The sequence below is a fragment of the Salmo salar genome, chromosome ssa10, assembly GCF_905237065.1.
Source record: "Salmo salar chromosome ssa10, Ssal_v3.1, whole genome shotgun sequence".
Lineage (NCBI taxonomy): Eukaryota > Metazoa > Chordata > Actinopteri > Salmoniformes > Salmonidae > Salmo > Salmo salar.
In genome coordinates this window covers 94,057,364-94,077,268 of record NC_059451.1, presented here as the reverse complement: position 1 = coordinate 94,077,268, position 19,905 = coordinate 94,057,364, and the positions used below count along the sequence as shown (strand labels likewise).

The 19,905-nt window shown below is 41.4% G+C and overlaps 2 protein-coding genes across 3 annotated transcripts; both read right to left on the bottom strand.

The window, feature by feature from the left end:
• Positions 1-29: 29 nt before the first annotated feature.
• LOC106561219 (calumenin-B-like) lies at positions 30-5,382 on the bottom strand. 2 transcript variants are annotated; one of them, XM_014124936.2, is made up of 8 exons: positions 5,166-5,317; positions 4,977-5,042; positions 4,413-4,639; positions 4,110-4,303; positions 3,829-3,995; positions 3,659-3,719; positions 3,344-3,543; positions 30-3,212 (listed from the first exon to the last, which is right to left on the bottom strand). In XM_014124936.2, exons 3-8 carry the CDS (start codon positions 4,634-4,636, stop codon positions 3,108-3,110), a joined length of 951 nt encoding a protein of 316 aa, XP_013980411.1. In that variant the 5' UTR covers positions 4,637-4,639; positions 4,977-5,042; positions 5,166-5,317; the 3' UTR covers positions 30-3,107. The 2 variants fall into 2 exon arrangements, with proteins under 2 accessions (XP_013980411.1, XP_013980410.1); XM_014124935.2 differs by lacking the exon at positions 4,977-5,042 and having other exon boundaries at positions 5,166-5,382.
• Positions 5,383-6,125: 743 nt separating this feature from the next.
• On the bottom strand, positions 6,126-18,831 carry LOC123724468 (general transcription factor 3C polypeptide 6-like). Its single transcript, XM_045688240.1, has 6 exons — positions 18,754-18,831; positions 7,465-7,545; positions 7,298-7,361; positions 6,850-6,894; positions 6,623-6,755; positions 6,126-6,232 (listed from the first exon to the last, which is right to left on the bottom strand). The coding sequence occupies exons 1-6, from the start codon at positions 18,775-18,777 to the stop codon at positions 6,205-6,207; spliced, it is 375 nt and encodes a 124-aa protein (XP_045544196.1). The 5' UTR covers positions 18,778-18,831; the 3' UTR covers positions 6,126-6,204.
• Between the last annotated feature and the right edge of the window lie 1,074 nt (positions 18,832-19,905).

Genomic DNA, 19,905 nt, shown 5'->3' with positions numbered 1-19,905 from the left:
TTGAATTAGAATGATTAGTTATACTTGTATAAAACCTCCACAACATCCTTTTAATCAGAAAAACACTTCTCCACCTGATTGACAACAGCACACACTGTCAACAAGGCAACAGGTGACAAGGTATGTACAGGGTAATCACTACTGATAGGCATGGTGCTGGATTGATCATGTAAAAAACAGCTATAGCATATACATTATTATAACATATATTATAACATATATTTTATAAAGACAATGGAAACTTTACCAGAACCCTTTGTCCATAAGACCTACATAAATAACACTGTTGAAAACATGACATAACATGTCATAAAAAGTCCTACTTTTGGTGTCAGTTTATCAAAACGGACTTTATACCAACAGTTATGACTGTTCATGTCATTATCATGTAGTCCTGATGGCAGAGGGTTTAAGGGAAGTTGAACCAGATCAATAACAGTGGTTATAGAGGGTCATACACTAAGTATCAGGTGTTATAAAATGATTATACAGTCTGACAACTATAACTAGGGAAGAAGACTGGACAGGGGAAATCTTACTTTAATAAGCCTCCAAACATATGTAGTGTGTGTGTGTGGTATGTGTGTGTAGTACAGAAGAGAATTCAGTAGATACCAAAATAAAACAAAAGGAGGCACTCAGTGGAGGGACACACACATAGAATCAGAGAACGAAAGAGTCCTACAGTTTCTCTCAGTTTCCCATCCAGTGTTTCGCAACTCTGGTCCTTGAGTGAAACACAAGGTTTCGCATTTTTGTTCCAGCCCTGTATATGTTGTGCTAGTACAGGTACTAGATCAGAAATGTACAACCTAGGGGGTGCCCAGACTGAAGTAAAAATAACTGATCTAACCCCTAATTGAGCCAAGCTCCTACACACATGTAGGAACTGGCCCACCGACCATCCACTCAATAAAAAATAGAATAAAAATCGTCCCACGGCTGAATCTAGTTGATGATCCCTGGGCTACAACCACTAACCCTAACCCTGGGAGGATTGGCCACATATGGGGAGTGGTGGTATGAAGACACTGCTAGCCAATGAAATCAAAAGAGCAGTTTGTGGTAGTAGCTTATAGAGTGGACCGTGTTATAGTGCCCTCCACTAATATTGGCACCCTTAGTAAATATAAGCAAAACGGGCTGTGAAAAAACATGTCTACTGTTTATCGTCTTGGTCTTTCATTCAAAATATTCACAAAAATGTAACCTTTAATTGAAGTAAAATTATTGAAAAAAATTGTGAAATAAACATTTTTCTACGAAACATGTGCCACAATTATTAGCACCCCTAGAAATTCTTATAGGTAAAATATAACTGAAGTATATTCACATTAATATTTTACATTAAGTTCACCTGAGTGATTAGGAACACATAAGTGGTAAGCCACGACTTCCTGTTTCACTGGGGTATAAATATGAGGTGACACAGGCCAAATTCCCATCATCAATCACTATGGGAAAGACCCGAGAATACAGTAATGATGTGCGACAAAAGGTTTTTGAGCGGCACAAATCAGGAAATGGCTATAATAAAATGTCTCAATGGTTGAAAATGCCCATTTCCACTATCAGGTCAATAAGTAAGAAGTTTAAAGCAACTGGAGATGTTAACAAACGGCTTGGAAGAGGACGTGTGGCTATATTGACCCCACGCACAGTGAGGATGGTTCGAGTGGCCCAAAAAATCTCCAAGGATCACAGCTGGAGAATTGCAGACGTTAGTTGGGTGTTGGGGTCCGAAAGTCTCCAAAACTACGATCAGACGCACCTACATAACCACAAGTTGTTTGGGAGGGTTGCCATAAAAAGCCTTTGCTGTCAAACAAACTCAAGTGCCTACATTTCGCAAAACTTTACTGGAACTGGGTTCTATGGTCAGATGAGACCAAAATAGAGCTTTTTGGAAACAAACACCAGAGGTAGGTCTGGCATAGACAGAAAGATAGCCATGCAGAAAAGTCCCCAATGTGAAGTATGGTGGTGGATCTTTGATGTTGTGGGGCTGTTTTTCTTCCAAAGGCCCTGGACAACTTGTTAGGAAACATGGTATCATGGACAAGTACCAGCAGATATAAACTGGGCCATGGTTGGACCCACCAGCAGTACATGACCCAAAGCACTCCTCAAAATCAACACAAAAATGGTTCACTGGCCACAGAATCAAGGTTTTGCCATGGCCATCCCAGCCTGACCTAAACCCCACAGAAAACCTGTGGGATGAGCTGAAGAGAGTCCACAATGATCTGGACAGATTCTGTCCCAGATCCCTTGCCATGTGTTCCCCAACCTCATTACATATTATAGAAGTCTCAGAGCTGTTATCGTGATAAAGGGAGGTTGCACAAAGTATTGAATGAAGGCGAGCCAATAATTGTGGCACACAGAGAAAAATATTTGTTCTATGATATATTTTTTTCAAATTATTTTACTTTAATTAAAGGTTAGATTTATGTGAATATTTTTGAAAGACCAAGAGGATAAACAAATACTTTTTTTTTTTCACAGCCCGTTTTGCTCATATTCACCAAGGGTGCCAATATTAGTGGAGGGCACTGTACATCTCCCCTTCATAGTCCAGTGCATAGCAGAACACACACCAGGGTTGGGATCAATTCAGTTTGTTTTCTATTGAATTTTGACTCACTTCCTGAATTGAAAACTGAAATGACCACAACATGCACAGTTCTGCACTTCATTGCACGCCTGACACATTGTTCAAACAAGGCTAACAAAACAAACACTAACATCTGTATTCTGTCACTTTTTACAAAAACAAAGTTGATCTGCAAATGAAGACAAAGGAAATACTGTATATCCTTTCCATTGTCCGGATTGGACGAGAGGATGGTGGCGGTGGAGGTGGAGCCAAACCAGGAGGTGTGTCTTGATGTCCAAACTCGTACACTACTTAGTACAAAGTGATGTATTCACTAGTCTGTATAATAGGCCAGGAAATCCAATTATTATCCTAGGCATCGGAGTGAAACGCTCCGTCTCAACCGTCACCCTATTCTCCATATAGTGCACTTATTTTTAATTGGGATTTCAACTCCATGACCTAATTGACCTGGAATTGAGCCCAACCCTGTGTGGGAAGTGGAGGGTTAGAATTCATCATGTCTTGCCAAGGCTTCTCCAAAATCAGTAGCCTGGCTGCCAACGAAGAGGTCATACTTCTCCAGGATCTCTGCCTTGGTCAGACGGCCGTCCTACAGAGAGAGGGGGAGAGAAAACAATCTTTGGTTAGATGCGCACTGTTCCGGTGCGCGCGCGCACACACACACACACACACACACACACACACACACACACACACACACACACACACACACACACACACCTTGTCGTTATCTGACTCGTAGACAAGGTGTTTGGCTTCTGCCTCTGCATGGTCGTAGTCTGAAGGGAGGATCCAGTCTCTGGTCTCCTCCTTGTCCATGTGGCCATCTTTGTTTTTATCTCTGAACTCAGTAAACTGTTCTCGTTCTGTCTTCACCCACTCTGGCTCTGAAGGATCACCCTCCTGGTTATACATGTCACCTAGAGGAGGGGTAGGAGAGAGGGAAGAGAAGAGGAAAAGAGAGATGCTGATGACATGTTATAACTATGTGTCCCCCATGTACTGATTCAGGTGTAATTACAGGTTATAACTCACCTATGTACTCCTCCAGATCTATGAAGCCGTCTCCGTTTTTATCAATGTCCTCCATGGTCTCCTACAGGAGAGGGTATTGGCACAAAGATGTTACTGGCTGGCTACCTTCGACAATAAAGAAATCGTGTTTGTATTCCAAAATTAATAGTGTGCGTGGTTGTGTGACCCACCAGTACAACTATATCCTTCATATGGTCGTACTCCTCAGGATGGAGGAAGGCTGTAAACTCCTCTTTATTGGCCTTCAGGTCCGCGTCCAGGTCGGCCATTTTGAATCTCCTCTCGTCTCGTGACATCATCTGTCTGTAGCTGAAGCCATCTTCTGGGTCTGAATCATCTTAGGGGCACAGATACCAATTAGAAAAGTTTAAGTCAGACCTTCCAGTAAAAAGGCACTTGTCAGGGGTCGTAAGTTACATTCTTATACTCGTTTCAGAGTGTGTGTCCGTACCCAGTATGTATCCGTATGTGGCATTCTTGTACTCCTCCCAGGACACCAGTCCATCTCCGTTAAGGTCATGACCTTTCCACTGGCGGTCCACATCATCATAGATCCACCTCTTCTGACTGTGTTTGATCCACTTCCTCATCTCCTCTACTGACACATACCCATTCCTGTCCTCATCTATACGCTCTACCAACATACTGTAGGGGGAGAGAGATGAAGGGTGTAAATCCATCTTTTCTATACAAATCTATTCCTCTCCTTCTAAACAAGATGCAGCATCTGTGTTTCTGTGTGTGGGTGTGTTACCCCAATCTCTCCTTGCTCTCTTCAGGTGTGAGCTGATCGAAGGTCTTGGCCTCATCCTGTCCAAGAAACGCTTCATGGTCATAATCAAAGTTATCTGCGTCGTCATGGTTGCGGTTGCTAAGCAGGTCGTCATGAATGACACGGTCCTTCTTCTCGATGGTGGGTTTACTGGAGGCGTACACCACGCACAGCGCAAAGCACATGACCAACGGCCGCAGCGCCATACTCTGACACACACGACAGAGAGATGCTTACAACAACAATATGATTGTGACAGTGCATTTAGTTTACGACAGGAATTCGTCATGACCATCTTTAGTTTAACCATACTAATGGTAACGTTACTGTTGTAACGGCCTTTGCAAGCTAGAAATCTAGCCTGATATCAACGTGATCAGTGACAGTGTGTGATAAGATGATGTAGCTAGTTAACTAGTTCCACCAAAGATATTTATAACAAACTCAGTTTCCCCTACTCATCTGTGGCTCCACCGTTTCTGGCTGAACTAGCTACGGTTTGTTTTACATGACATGGATAGCTAGTTGGCTTTATGTTAGTCTTACCCTGCTGTGCAGCCAGTTAGCAAGTAAGCTAACGTTAGCAAATAAGCATGCTTGCTAGCTCGACATCTGTTGATGAAATAAATGCAATGCTCATGTCAGTGTATAACTTTAATGTTACAACAATGTAGCAAGAGAAAAACAGAGCTGCACTGTGAATTTAGGTAGACGTAAAAGTGATATTTTACTCACCGGTCTTTCTGAAGTCTTTCGATTTTGACCGTCAACGTCGTTATCTACTCCGGATACACACCCATCGCCAACGCCGTAGTAAAGTCGTTTCCTGTACTAAGATTAGCTTGTGCCATACCGCTCGTCCATTACTCCACTTCAGGACAGTTTCGGCCTTTTGATTGGTTAATAACCGCCACGTCCTCACGCTGAGCGTGTAATGTTTTAAAATATTTTCCCCATTCCCCCAAAAACAGCAGCACTTATCAGGCAGGAATTGTCAAAAGAACTTTCTAACAGTGACTTTTATTTCTTGTGACAGTGTTTTTTAACTGCATCACACAACCAAGTTCATTAGTAGGATATGCATGAGTGCATACCCTCTCAAACTGCATGTCCATTTCATCCAGGGGCGGTTCTGAGGGGGCCACATGTGGAGTATGAAATTATTTTTACATAGCAAAAATTAGTTAAAGTTCTTTTTACATCCTTATTAGACAGTGGCAACGCATTACACTAATGATTATGAACATGGTCTTTTGCCCGCTAATGCCTGCAATGCAGTGAAGAAAACGATATGACAACAATAACATCTAATGTAACTGGCCCCTCTAACAGTACAACTGGCCCCAGCTTGGCCCCCCAGTTGAAATGGTCTAGAACCGCCACTGATTTCATCATCAATCATTGACATTCCAACTGAGTGGGGATATTCTAAAATGAAAGAATGAGGTGATGGCGATAAAATAGAGATTCAAGCAGTTCTCAGTTCCAGGCTAAATCAGGAAATATCCCATCTATTAAGTACTAGAATACGGTAATCAAACACAACACGTCTAGAAAGCGTCATTTATTTCAACAACATACACAGTACAAAAATATAAATACAAATCAGAGGTAAAACCTAATTAATGGAGTTGCTGCCAGTGTCCTGCCTGACCCCTCTACCCGGTCTTCTGCCCCATCGTGTGTGCTCCCCCCTTCCCCTGCTGGCTTGGAGGTCCTCTTTGGGTTCTGGATGAAGTGAGAGAGTGAGTCGAGTCTGGCTGGGGACATTCCGTCACTCAGTGGCTGAAATTGAAAGTCTCCTGCAACAGCAACAAACAGCCACATTCAAGCATGTTCATGTCGCATAAAAAAAAACAGAGCTAAATTCAAGCATCTCAACGTTTGACTTTGGCTACAAAAGGTATTGTGCAGTAAAATGTGCATTGAAAGGAGTCACTAGAAGCAAAGGTCCAACCCGGCACATTAATTATATTAATTATGCCATTTAGCAGAAGCTTTTATCCAAAGCGACATTGTCATGCACGCATACATTTTTACGTATGGGTGGTCCCAGGAATCAAACCCACTTTACAGTTGTTGCAAGCTCCATGCTCCTAACAACTGAGCTCCAGAGGACCACAGTATTAATCCAAAATAGAGAGCATAGCACAACAGTGTGTGTGTGTTGCTATGTGAGCGTGAGGGCTCACTTTGTGTGTGTGTGTGTGTAACCTGAGCTGTTGTCTCCTTCCTTTTTCTCAGCAAGGAAGGTTCTCTGCATCATCAGTCTCTTAACGGTGTGGCACTTATAGCTCAGCTCTGGACTGGCTTCAGGGTCTGCCCCTAAAACAAACACACAGGAGAGAGAAGAGAGGAGCGAGAACTTAGAGTGAAGATCAGTTCATCTCTATAAAACTCACCACTCATCAATACGCACCACTCGACTGTCCCTCCTCGAAGAGCACACAGGTGCCCAGAGCATCTGTCAGGAGATATGGGGGAGAGAAGAGAGAGCCAGAGAGGGGAGAGTTAAACAGACAATCAGTCTGTAACTCAGTATCACAACAACAGGGCACTAATAACAAAACTACTCCTAAACAGGTAGAACTACATGTACTTTACTGGAAAATGGGTAACACAAATTCATAACACAAATGTTGTATTACAAACAGACCCCTAACCCATCTTCTCTAGACACTCTCTTCCACCTAGTCTATCAGTAGGCAAGATGCAACAAGTGACATGTTGAGTTGTTTTTATTAGCCCAGTCCCTTCAGATCTAAAGTGTACATAGGGAGGAGGGGCAAGGGGTCCATTAGACATTCAGCAAATATGTTGTTGTCAGGTGTAAGCAAATAGAATCCACTAATAATGAATACACTTACCGTCATACTCTCCCGCAAACACGTATCTTCCCACCTGCATCATTGGCTGCTCACTGTCAATGTCCTTCAATACAACAAAATCAACAGGAGGAGGAATGTAGAGGTTTCATTCAACGTTTGCTTTGCTACCTACAGTAGCGCCGAGAAAGGGAAGCCAGATCACTCACCAGTATCTTGCAGGTTCCCTGACACTTGGTCAAAAAATCTGAGTTAATTATACCAGACAGCTCAACCACAACCAACTGCTCCTAAAAAGAGAGAGGAGGGAGAAAGGGGAGGCAGAACATTTAAGAAATTGTCTTCAGTCATTTTTCCATGGTAGAGGGTGTATCTGATCACAACAAACAACACTAGATGTCATTGTCCACCATAAAATGTGTTGGCTAAGACTTACCAGAGGTCTCTAGAACACTGTAGGAGCCATTTCTACACTACGGGTGCATCCCAATACTCTCTTCTTTCTCCCAAAGTGTGCACTTGTTAATTTCCCTTCACTGATATGAAAGCAAATGACTGGCATGTATAAGAAATATGGTGAAAACTCCAGCCCGACCAATCCAATGCTTTTAGATTTGTGGGAAGTCTTCAACCTTTGGGGGGTTTAAAGGGTTGGCATCCAGTTCCCTGTGACCTGCCCTGTCTGGAATTGCGGGGAGTAACAGCGTAGCCTACGTTGCTACAATGGCAAAGACCAAAGCCGGTGGGAGTACCGCTGAGGACAGTGGTGTCTCTCTATTGAAGGATATTTTAAACAAACAGAGTTCTACAAGCAGTTGTTACAACAACAAGAAAATAGCTTCAAGTGTTGTGTCCAAATACTGGTGGAGTCAACTAATAAAATAATGTACACCTGACCAGAGATGTCCAGGACCTGAAGAACAGTTTGCAGTTCTCCCAGGGTCAGCTCGATAAGTTTGAACAGGAAAACGGCAAGATGACAACAATCTGAAAGAGGACATTAGTTCTGTATGTGAATCCATGATAACAATAACAGAAATCAGACTCAAGGGACAATCAAGGCGGAACATTGTTGAAGACCGAATTCTAGAATCTCCACGAGACCTGGACGGAGTCTGATGACAAAGAGAAGGAAATTATTTGGAGAAACTGAAGATGGACCACAGGAAGATTGAGATCGAACCCGCCCACAGGACTGGAAAATCCACCACCAGAACAGGTGACGGGCCCATGCCGATAGTGGTCAAGTTCCTGAGGTTCAAGGACAAGGTAGCGGTTCTGGAAAGAGCCAAGATCTTGAGGGGAACATACATCTTCCTCAACGAGAACTATCCTGAAGCTGTCTGCCAGAAGAGAAAATAACTTATCACGAGCCATGAAAGCTGCCAGAGTGTGTGGGGAGATTGCTTACATCTGTTATGACAGGCAATTTGTCCACCCTCCCTCCCAAAAGCTGTTGGAAAAGCATTCCAGGTGAAGCTGTTTGAGAAAATGCCAAGAGTGTGCAAAGCTGTCATCAAGGCAAATGGTGGCAATTTGAAGAATCTCAAATATATTTTGATTTGTTTTAAAACTTTTTGGGTTACTACATGATTCCATATATGTTATTTCATAGTTTCGAAATCTTCACTATTATTCTACAATGTAGAATATAGTAAAAATAAAATAAAAACCCTGGAATGATTAGGTGTTCAAACCTTTGACTGTTACTGTGTGTATATACACAGTTGAAGTCGGAAGTTTAAATGTATTTGGCTAAAGTGTATGTAAACTCAGTTTTTCACAATTCCTGACATTTAATCCTAGTAAAAATTCCCTGTCCTAGGGCAGTTAAAATAAAGTAGTGATCCTAAGAATGCGAAATGTCAGAATAATAGTAGAGAGAAGGATTTATTTCAGCTTCTATTTCTTTCATCACATTCCCAGTGGGTCAGAAGTTTACATTTTCTCAATTCGTATTTGGTAGCATTGCCTTTAAATTGTTTAACTTGGGTCAAACGTTTCAGGTAGCCTTCTACAAGCTTCCCACAATAAGTTGGGAACATTTTGGCCCATTCCTCCTGACAAAGCTGGTGTAACGGAGTCAGGTTTGTAGGCCTCCTTGCATGCACATGCTTTTTCAGTTCTGCCACATATTTTCTATAAGATTTAGGTCAGGGCTTTGTGATGGCCCCTCCAATACCTTGAACTTTGTTGTCCTTAAGCCATTTTGCCACAACTTTAGAAGTATGCTTGGGGTCATTGGCCATTTGGAAGACCCATTTGCAACCAAGCTTTAACTTCCTGACTGATGTCTTGATGTTGCTTCAATATATCCACATCTTGTTCCATCCTCATGATGCCATCCATTTTGTGAAGTGCACCAGTCCCTCCTGCAGCAAAGCAACCCCCACAACATGATGCTGCCACCCCGGTGCTTCATGGTTGGGATGGTGTTCTTCAGCTAGCAAGCCTCCCCCTTTTTACTCCAAACATAACGATGGTCATTATGACCAAACAGTTCTATTTTTGTTTCATCAGACCAGAGGACATATCTCCAAAAAGAACAATCTTAGTCCCCATGTGCAGTTGCAAACCGTAGTCAGTGGCTTCTTCCTTGCTGAGTGGCCTTTCAGGTTCTGTCGATATAGGACTCGTTTTACTGTGGATATAGATACTGTTGTACCTGTTTCCTCCAGCATCTTCACAAGGTCCTTTGCTCTTGTTCTGGGATTGATTTGCTCTTTTAGCACCAAAGTACGTTAATCTCTAAGAGACAGAACGCGTCTCCTTCCTGAGCGGTATGACGGCTGCGTGGTCCCATGGTGTTTATACTTGCGTACTATTGTTTGTACAGATGAACGTGGTACCTTCAGGCGTTTGGAAATTGCTCCCAAGGATGAACCAGACTTGTGGAGGTCGACAATTGTTTTTCTGAGGTCTTGGCTGATTTCTTTTGATTTTCCCATGATGTCAAGCAAAGAGTCACCGAGTTTGAAGGTAGGCCTTGAAATACATCCACAGGTACACCTCCAATTGACTCAAATGATGTCAATTAGCCTATCAGAAGCTTCTAAAGTCATGTCACAATTTTCTGGAATTTTCCAAGCTGTTTGAAGGCAGTCAACTTAGTGTATGTAAACTTCTGACCCACTGGAATTGTGATACAGTGAATTATAAGTGAAATAATCTATCTGTAAACAATTGTTGGAAAAATTACTTGTGTCATGCACAAAGTAGATGTCCTAACCGACTTGCCAAAACTATAGTTTGTTAACAAGAAATGTGTGGAGTTGTTGAAAAACGGGTTTTAATGACTCCAACCTAAGTGTATGTAAACTTCCAACTTCAACTGTGTGTAATATATATAGACACACAGTGCCTTCGGAAAGTATTCAGACCCCTTGACTTTCTACACATTTTGTTAGGTTACAGCCTTCTTATTATTATTAAAAAACCTCAATCTACACACAATACCCCATAATTACAGAGCAAAAACAGTTTTTTTAGAACAGAAATATCACATTTCCATAAGTATTTAGACCCTTACTCAGTACACTTTTGGCAGCAATTACAGCCTTGACTCTTCTTGGGTATGACGCAACAAGCTTGGCACACTTTTATTTGGGGAGTTTCTCCCATTCTTCTCTGCAGATCCTCTCAAGCTTTGTCAGGTTGGATGGGGAGCATTGCTGCACAGCTATTTTCAGGTCTCTCCAGAGATGTTCGATCGGGTTCAAGTCCGGGCTCTGGCTGGGCCACTGAAAGACACTCAGAGACTTGTCCCGAAGCCACTCCTGCGTTGTCTTAGCTGTGTGCTTAGGGTTGTTGTCCTGTTGGAAAGTGATCCTTTGCACCAGTCTGAGGTCCTGAGCGCTCTGGAGCAGGTTTTCATCAAGGATGTCTCTGTACTTTGCTCCGTTCATCTTTCCCTCGATCCTGACTAGTCTCCCAGTCCCTGCCACAGGGGGAAAAAAACACTGCATGATGCTGCCACCACCATGCTTCACCGTAGGGATGGTGCCATGTTTCCTCCAGACTTGGTGCTCGGCATTCAGGCCAAAGAGTAATCTTGGTTTCATCAGATCAGAGAACCTTGTTTCTCATGGTCTGAGAGTCTTTAGGTGTCTTTCGGCAAACTCCAAGCGGGCTGTGATGTGCCTTTTACTGAGGAGTGGCTTCCGTCTGGCCACTCTACCATAAAGGCGTGATTGGTGGAGTGCTGCAGAGATGGTTGTCCTTCTGGAAGGTTCTCCCATCTCCACAGAGGAACTCTAGTGCTCTGTCAGAGTGATCTTCTGGTTCTTGGTCACCTCCGTGACCAAGGCCCTTCTCCCCCAATTGCTCAGTTTGGCCAGCTCTATGAAGAGTTTTGGTGGTTCCAAACTTCCTCCATTTAAGAATGATGGAGGCCATTGTGTTCTTGGGGACATTCAATGCTGCAAAAATTATTTGGTACCCCTCCCCAGATCTGTGCATTGACACAATCCTGTCTCGGAGCCCTACGGACAATTCCTTCAACCTCATGGTTTGGTTTTTGCTCTGACATGCACTGTCAACTGTGGGACCTTATATAGACAGATGTGTTCCTTTCCAAATCATGTCCAATCAATTAAATTTACCACAGGTGGACTCCAATCAAGTTGTATAAACATCTCAAGGATGATCAACGGAAACAGGACTTACCTGAGCTCAATTTCGAGTTCCATAGCAAAGGGTCTGAATACTTACGTAAATAAAGTATCTGTTTTTTGTTTTCCAAAAACCTATTTTCACTTTGTCATTATTGGGTATTGTGTGTTGATTTCTGAGGATTTTTATTTATTTAATCAATCTTAGAATAAGGCTGTAACGTAACAAAATGTGACAAAAGTCAAGGGCTCTGAATACTTTACGAAGGCACTGAGATATACACACACAGAGCCATATCCCAGTAATGCTTAGAGAAGATCTTATGTCAAGTGTTATTGAAGTGTTGCGCCTGCAGGTTCACCTGCCTCATCTAAAACCTATTATTTTGTGGTATTGCTATAGGCTAAGTGCTAAGAGTCAGTATCTAAATAGTATGTGTGCAATGCTTGATAGTGTATGTGACGTAAACAGAGAGGCCTACTTTCTTGGGGACCTGAATATTGACTGGTTTTCATCAAGCTGTCCACTCAAGAGGAAGCTTCTCACTGTAACCAGTGCCTGTAATCTGGTTCAGGTTATTAATCAACCTACCAGGGTGTTTACAAACACTACAGGAACAAGGTCATCCACGTGTATTGATCACATTTTTACTAATACTGTAGAACTTTGTTCTAGCTGTATCCTTACCCATTGGATGCAGTGATCACAATATAATGGCTGTATCTAGAAGAACCATTGTTCCAAAATCTGGGCCTAAAATTAGAGGCTGACCGATTAATCGGAATGGCCGATTAATTAGGGCCGATTTCAAGTTTTCATAACAATCGGTAATCGGCTCGTATTTCTGTGTGTTATTATGTTATAATTAAGTCAATGATTTGATATTTGATAGAGAAGTCTGAGCGGTGGTAGGCAGCAGCAGGCTCATAAGCATTCATTCAAACAGCACTTTAGTGCGTTTGCCAGCAGCTCTTCGCTGTGCTTCAAGCATTGAGCTGTTTATGACTTCAAGCCTACCAACTCCCGAGATTAGGCTGGTGTAACAGATGTGAAATGGCTAGCTAGTTAGCGAGGTGTGCGCTAATAGCGTTTCAATCGGTAACGTCACTTGCTGAGACCTTGAAGTAGTTGTTCCCCTTGCTCTGCAAGGGCCGCGGCTTTTGTGGAGCGATAGGTAACGATGCTTCGAGGGTGGCTGTTGTCGATGTGTTCCTGGTTCGAGCCCAGGGACGGAAGCTATACTGTTACACTGGCAATACTAAAGTGCCTATAAGAACATCCAATAGTCAAAGGTATATGAAATACAAATCGTATAGAGAGAAATAGTCCTATAATTCCTATAATAACTACAACCTAAAACTTCTTACCTGGGAATATTGAAGACTCATGTTAAAAGGAACCACCAGCTTTCATATGTTCTCATGTTCTGAGCAAGGAACTTAAACGTTAGCTTTTTACATGGCACATATTGCACTTTTACTTTCTTCTCCAACACTTTGTTTTTGCATTATTTAAACCAAATTGAACATGTTTCATTATTTATTTGAAGCTAAATAGATTTTTATCGATGTATTATATTAAGTTAAAATAAAAGTGTTCATTCAGTATTGTTGTAAATGTCATAATTACAACAAAATAATTACAATATATATACACACACATTTATTTTTTTTTAAATATAAAAAAACATATATAATTATAATTTTTTATATTTTTATTGTTTTGTAAAATCGGCCGATTAATTGGTATCGGCATTTTTTAGTCCTCCAATAATCGGTATCGGCATTGAAAAATCATAAAATCGGTCAACCTCTACCTAAAATAGTATATAAAAGAACACAAAAGATTTTGCTGTGACTCTAATGTGGATGACATAAAGAATGTGTTGGTCTGATGTGATTATTAAGGAGCATCTAGACACTGCACTTGATGAATTTATGAAATTGCTTCTTCAAATTATTGATAAACATGCACCTTGTCAGAAACTGACTATTACAACTGTTAAGGCTCAATGGATTGATGAGGAATTTAAAAACTGTATGGTTGAAAGAGATGGGGTAAAAGGAGTGGCTAATAAGTCTGGCTGCACATCTGACTGGCTGACTTATTGCAAATTGAGAAATATGACTAAACTTAACAAAAATAAACTATATTATGAAACCAAGATCAATGATATAAAACTTGAGTACTTTAAATTATGGACAGAAAGACATTCAACTGCATCATTCATAGATTCAGATGAATTATCACAAAACCATTTGATGTTGGCAATTATTCTTATAATTACTTAATTGGCAAAGTGGGTAAACTTAAGCAGGAAATGGCAACAACGAACAGTGAGCCATCGTATTCATGAATAAAACAAATTATGAAAGAAAAGCATTTTAAGTTAGAATTTTGTAAAGTTAGTTTGGGAGAGGTGTAAAAATTGTTATTGATCAATAATGACAAACCTGGCATTGACAATTTAGATGGAAGGCTACTGAGGATGGTAGCTGAGTCTATAAACACTCCTATCCGTCATATATTTCATCGGAGTCTAGAGGAAGGTGTTTGTCCTCAGGCCTGGAGGGGAAGCCAAAGTCATTCTGCGTGGTGCATTTCTCTAGACCCTCTACTCTTTTCTATTTTTACCGATGACCTGCCACTGGCATTAAACAAAGCCTGTGTGTCCATGTATGCTGATGATTCATCCATATACGCATCAGCAACCACAGCTAAAGAAGTCACTGAAACCCTTAACAGGAGTTGCAGTCAGTTTTGGAATGGGTGGCCAGTAATAAACTGGTCCTGAACATCTCTAAAACTAAGCGCATTGTATTTGGTACAAATCATTCCTTAAGTTCTAGACCTCAGCTGAATCTGGTATTGAATGGTGTGGCTGTTGAACAAGTTGAGGAGACTAAATTACTTGGCGTTACCTTAGATTGTAAACTGTCATAGTCAAAACATATACAGTGCCTTTCAAAAGTATTCACCCCCCATTGTGTTTTTCCTATTTTGTTGCATTACAACCTGTAATTTAAATAGATTTTTATTTGGATTTCATGTAATGGACATACACAAAATAGTCCAAATTGGTGAAGTTAAATGTTTCTAAAAAAGTATAAAAAATAAAATAAAAATGAAAAGTGGTGTATATGTATTCACCCCCTTTGCGATGAAGACCCTAAATAAGATCTGGTGCAACCAATTACCTTCAGAAGTCACATAATTAGTAAAAAATAAATCTGCCTGTGTGGATCTAAGTGTCACATGATCAGTCACATGATCTCAGTATATACAGTGAGGAGAACAAGTATTTGATACACTGCCGATTTTGCAGGTTTTCCTACTTACAAAGCATGTAGAGGTCTGTAATTTTTTTATCATAGGTACACTTCAACTGTGAGAGACGGAATCTAAAGGAGGAGATGAATATTTATGCAAATGAATATTTATATCATTTAAAATGTAGATGTTTCTTGCATTGGATATATTTACCATATCATAGAGACAGAAACATAAACCTTTTACCTTATCACAAGTAGACATAATTGCAAATGATTAAATCCTTCCAAAATAAATAAAATAAAAATTTAAATGAGTTGACGCTTCACATGGGATTTCACTGAACAACAAAAGAAAGGGAACATTGAATGATCCCCAATGATCCATCGCATCTCCCAAAAACATTTAACATAAATCTGTAAAATGATAGTCTAGAAATTAAAGCTTTGGTTGTCTTCCTCTCAGGCTTCCATGCCTTCTCCCTGGACCTCCCCAATGTCCACCTCTAGAACGTCAGACTCTGAGGCCTCATCTTCACTGTCACTTTCCAACCTTGTTGAGGATGGCTTGATGTCAGGCTCAAAAAGCCTCAAATTTGCCAGGATGGCCACAGATTTTTCAACCCTTGTATTGGTCAGCCTGTTACGTACTTTGGTGTGTGTGTTCCCAAACAAGGACCAGTTGCGCTCTGAGGCGGCTGATGTTGGTAGGATTTGGAGGATGATGGAGGCAACAGGGAAAGAGCCTCAGTCCCTTCCACCAGGTGGCTGATGAGATATGTTGGCACAACTGCCATATTGCATCTCCATCCCAAAGCCCTTGCTTGGAAGTGTACTTCACCAGACTGCCAAGAACCTTGCCCTCATCCAGGCCAAGGTGGCGAGACACTGTAGTGATGACACCATAGGCCTTGTTGATCTCTGCACCAGACAGGATGCTCTTGCCAGCATACTTGGGGTCCAACATATACGCTGCGGCGTGTATGGGCTTCAGGCAGAAGTCTTCACGCTTTTTGATGTATTTCAGAACTGCAGTTTCCTCTGCTTGGAGCAACAGTGAAGTGGGCAGGGCAGTACGGATTTATTCACTTACATTTGCAAGCAGAGTCTGAACATCAGACAGGATGGCATTGTCTCCCTCAATCCGTGCAATGGCTACTGCTATAGGTTTCAGTAGTTTTGGGCTGCTTACCTCTCTCTCCAAAAATACATCATCCAGGAGGATCCTCTTGATGGGGCTGTCCATATCGGCAGACTGTGATATGGCAATATTTTGGAGAGACTCCTTCCCCTCTAGGAGACTGTCAAACATGATGACAACACCACCCCAACGGGTGTTGCCGGACAGCTTCAATGTGGTGGTCTTATTCTTCTCACTTTGCTTGATGAGGTAGATTGCTGCTATAACTTGATGACCCTTCACATGCCTAACCATTTCCTTGGCTCTCTTGTATGATGTCCTTGATGAGCAGATTCAATGCATGAGCAGCACAGGCAATGGGTTTGATGTGAGGGTAGGAGTCCTCCACTTTAGACCAAGCAGCCTTCATGTTCACAGCATTGTCCGTCACCAGTGCAAATACCTTCTGTGGTCCAAGTCATTGATGACTGCCTTCAGCTCATCTGCAATGTAGAGACCAGTGTGTCTGTCCCTTGTCTGTGCTCTTGTAGAATACTGGTTGAAGGGTGGAGATGATGTAGTTAATTATTCCTTGCCCACGAACATTCAACCACCCATCAGAGATGATTGCAATCCAGTCTGCTTTCTCTATGATTTGCTTGACCTTCCCTTGAACTCGGCATCCAGCAAATGAGTAGATAAAGCATGTCTGGTTGGAGGGGTGTATGCAGGGACAAGAACATTCTGAAATCTCTTCCAATACACATTGCCAGTGAGCATCAGAGGTGAACCAGTTGCATATACAACTCGAGCAAGACATTCATCAGCATTTCTCTGACTAAGTTCCTCCATTGAGTCAAAAAACTTCTGATTCCAGGAGGACCATGAGCTGTTGCTATCGATTAGGTGTCTGATTCATCATTTTCACCTTGGATAGAAGTAGGGGGACTTTTGTCAGAGGTTGCTTGTTGTGAGCGCTGAGGGAACTTTATGCACTTGGCCAGATGATTTTGCACTCATTAGTGTGCAAGATCTTGAGAATCAGCTGTACATGTGATGGAAGACTGCAATGTGCATGCAGAGGGTTACAATTCCATTGAATTGGGGATAGTTAAACCTAAATATGCCACAAGACCTAGAATTGCCTTATGTGTATCCCACAAAAAAGGTTCTCTGTTATAAGCTAACCTTTTTGATGAATTTAAGCAAAATTCCCAGGCTTAACTTCCTATGGAAAACTTCCCGGAAAGTTTCTGACCCTTTGCAACCCTAGCTCTGACACACACACTTACCAGACCAGACATGCCATCAGGGGTCTTTTCATAGTCCCCAAATCCAGAACAAATTCAAGAAAGCGTACAGTATTATATAGAGTCATTATTGCATGGAACTCCCTTCCATCTCATATTTCTCTAATGAACAGCAAACCTTGTTTCAAAAAACAGAAAGCAACACTTCACACTTCTCCCCAATTTAACCTAGATATTTTGTTTGTATGCATTGACATGTAGGTTATGCATGCCACTTTTAAATGTATGTAGTTCTATCTTTGGACTGTTCTTGTCTATTAATGTTCTGTATTATGTCATGTTTCATGTTTTGTGTGGACCCCAGGAAGAGTAGCTGCTGCTTTCACAACAGCTAATGGGGAACCTAATAAAATACCAAAATATGTTGCATCACCACCCCCAACTGTACTATAGTATAAATCCATTATACCTTCTGATACAAAATGGGGAAAGGACAAATTTAATAAAAATAATAAAAACCCTTCCAACTAACCCTACACTCATTAAAAACCAACTACCCCATTCCATTTTCTGTGATTTACATTTCATTCTGCAGTACAGTTAATAACTATTGCTATGAATGCTAAGAAGCCAACCTTACTAAAGCATAGATCACTCATTGGCCTATCCCTATGTGCTGGCACACTACTACTCACATGGATCCCTCACCCTTAAACCATCCTCCTCTACTTTCTTCACTGCCTCAGCATACAACACTTTCTGCACTGCTCTGACTGACCACCTCAACCTGCCTCACTCGCACGGGACACTTCCGATCCCCTGCAACATGGGAACCCCTACAGATGCGGCGTGCAAGAAAAAACATTAGGCATTTGTGGGAAGTAGTGAACAAGTGTACACTTCAGGAGGTAGGATAGATTATTGAGAGGCACTCACATGTACCCACGTGAACAGGAAGTGTTGGCTCACAGGTTGAAGGAGAGAGCATATGGTTCTTACCTTCTCACTAGATCAGCTTGTAATACACCTCTCTGCACATTTGTTCGGTAAATCAAATGGATCGCTAATTTTTATTTTATATTCGGCATTAAATGGGAACATCACCCAACCAAAGATTTCCGTCTGGAATGCCAATTCTATGTAGTGCTTCGCAAACTGCTCTCATTCTGTGCCAGTGGCGTTTCATAGGGAATCAGAGACGAATAAGCAAAGTCACTAGCTGTTACGACAACTACTCTTTGGTCTTACCTCCTCCTCCCATTCGTCTTCCATATTCACGATTCTTGATAAGAAACTGCCTTGAATAATAAACAAAAACCCACACCGCTGTAAAACAGGAAATAATAACTAAGTACTTCCGGGTCACGGAGTTTTGGACTCCTTCAGAATACAAGTTCTTTCCTGTTTAATGAATAATTACGTCGAAAATGATGAAAAATGTGCAAAAATATCGATATATGTTATACTAGTTATCATACAAAGAACAATCAAAAGTATTTCTATAGGATGTCTTTTTTAATCTTAAAAAAAGAGTCAACAATGTTTTTGTGTCTATACTCCTATAATTTATTGCACCGGTTCAACATTATCTGTACTTGTGTCGCAGTAAAAGGTGGGTCCATTCTACAGGAGCACTTTTGTATTTCCAAATGCACAGAGTTTACATCAAGTGGAGCTTCGCTGCTCATTTGGCGGCCATTATAGTGGCTAATCAGCTTAAATCCAATAGTTTTTCCATATTGGACATACATATTGCACCATACACTATTTTCTGTACGTTGTGTCGCTGTAAAAGGGAGGTCCATTCTACTCAGGAGCACTTCAGCTTTCCAGAGTTTACACCCACAGCAGTGGCACTGCTCATTTTGCAGCCACATTTCATACACAATATTCTGTACATTACATTTATATTAGCAAAAGTTTGAATTCCATAGATTTATGCCAGTTTTCAATGTAAGACTAGTAATTCTATAAATTGAATTATGTTTATTTCAAATTGTTTGTGCTTTTGTACTTGTCTAATGACTCACCTTTTTATGGGTGTTTCCCAGCAGTTTGTGATTTGTTAGTATTTTGTATCAGGGTTGGCTTCATGTTCAAGCCCCATTCTACCACACCTGATTCTACTAATCAGTTTATTAGTAGAAACACTATAGCAGAACTCACAGGTGGCCGGTGGTACCTTAATTGGGGAGGACGGGCTCTTAGTAATGGCTGGAACGGAATAATGGGAATGGTATCAAACCATTGACTCTATTCCAACTATTATTATGAGCTGTCCTCCCTTCAGCAGCCTCCTGTGGTAGAACTGTGCTTGAACAAAGGCATGCACACCATGTGGGTCCTTAAGAGCAGGTTGGACCTCAGATTTTACTGAGTTACAGTTCATATAAGAAAATC

Bases quoted from the DNA above. Each gene is read 5' to 3' on its own strand.
- LOC106561219 (XM_014124935.2), bottom strand. From the start codon at position 4,636: ATGGCGCTGCGGCCGTTGGTCATGTGCTTTGCGCTGTGCGTGGTGTAC. The intron at 3,996-4,109 runs GTACGGACACAC...TGTGCCCCTAAG, and splicing joins CACATACGGATACATACTGG to ATGATTCAGACCCAGAAGAT. The intron at 3,213-3,343 runs GTGTGTGTGTGT...CTCTCTCTGTAG, and splicing joins ACGAGTCAGATAACGACAAG to GACGGCCGTCTGACCAAGGC.
- LOC123724468 (XM_045688240.1), bottom strand. From the start codon at position 18,777: ATGGAAGACGAATGGGAGGAGGAG. The intron at 7,546-18,753 runs GTAAGACCAAAG...CTCTCTTTTTAG, and splicing joins AAGACGAATGGGAGGAGGAG to GAGCAGTTGGTTGTGGTTGA. The intron at 6,233-6,622 runs GTGAGCCCTCAC...TTGCTGTTGCAG, and splicing joins TACACACACACACACACAAA to GAGACTTTCAATTTCAGCCA.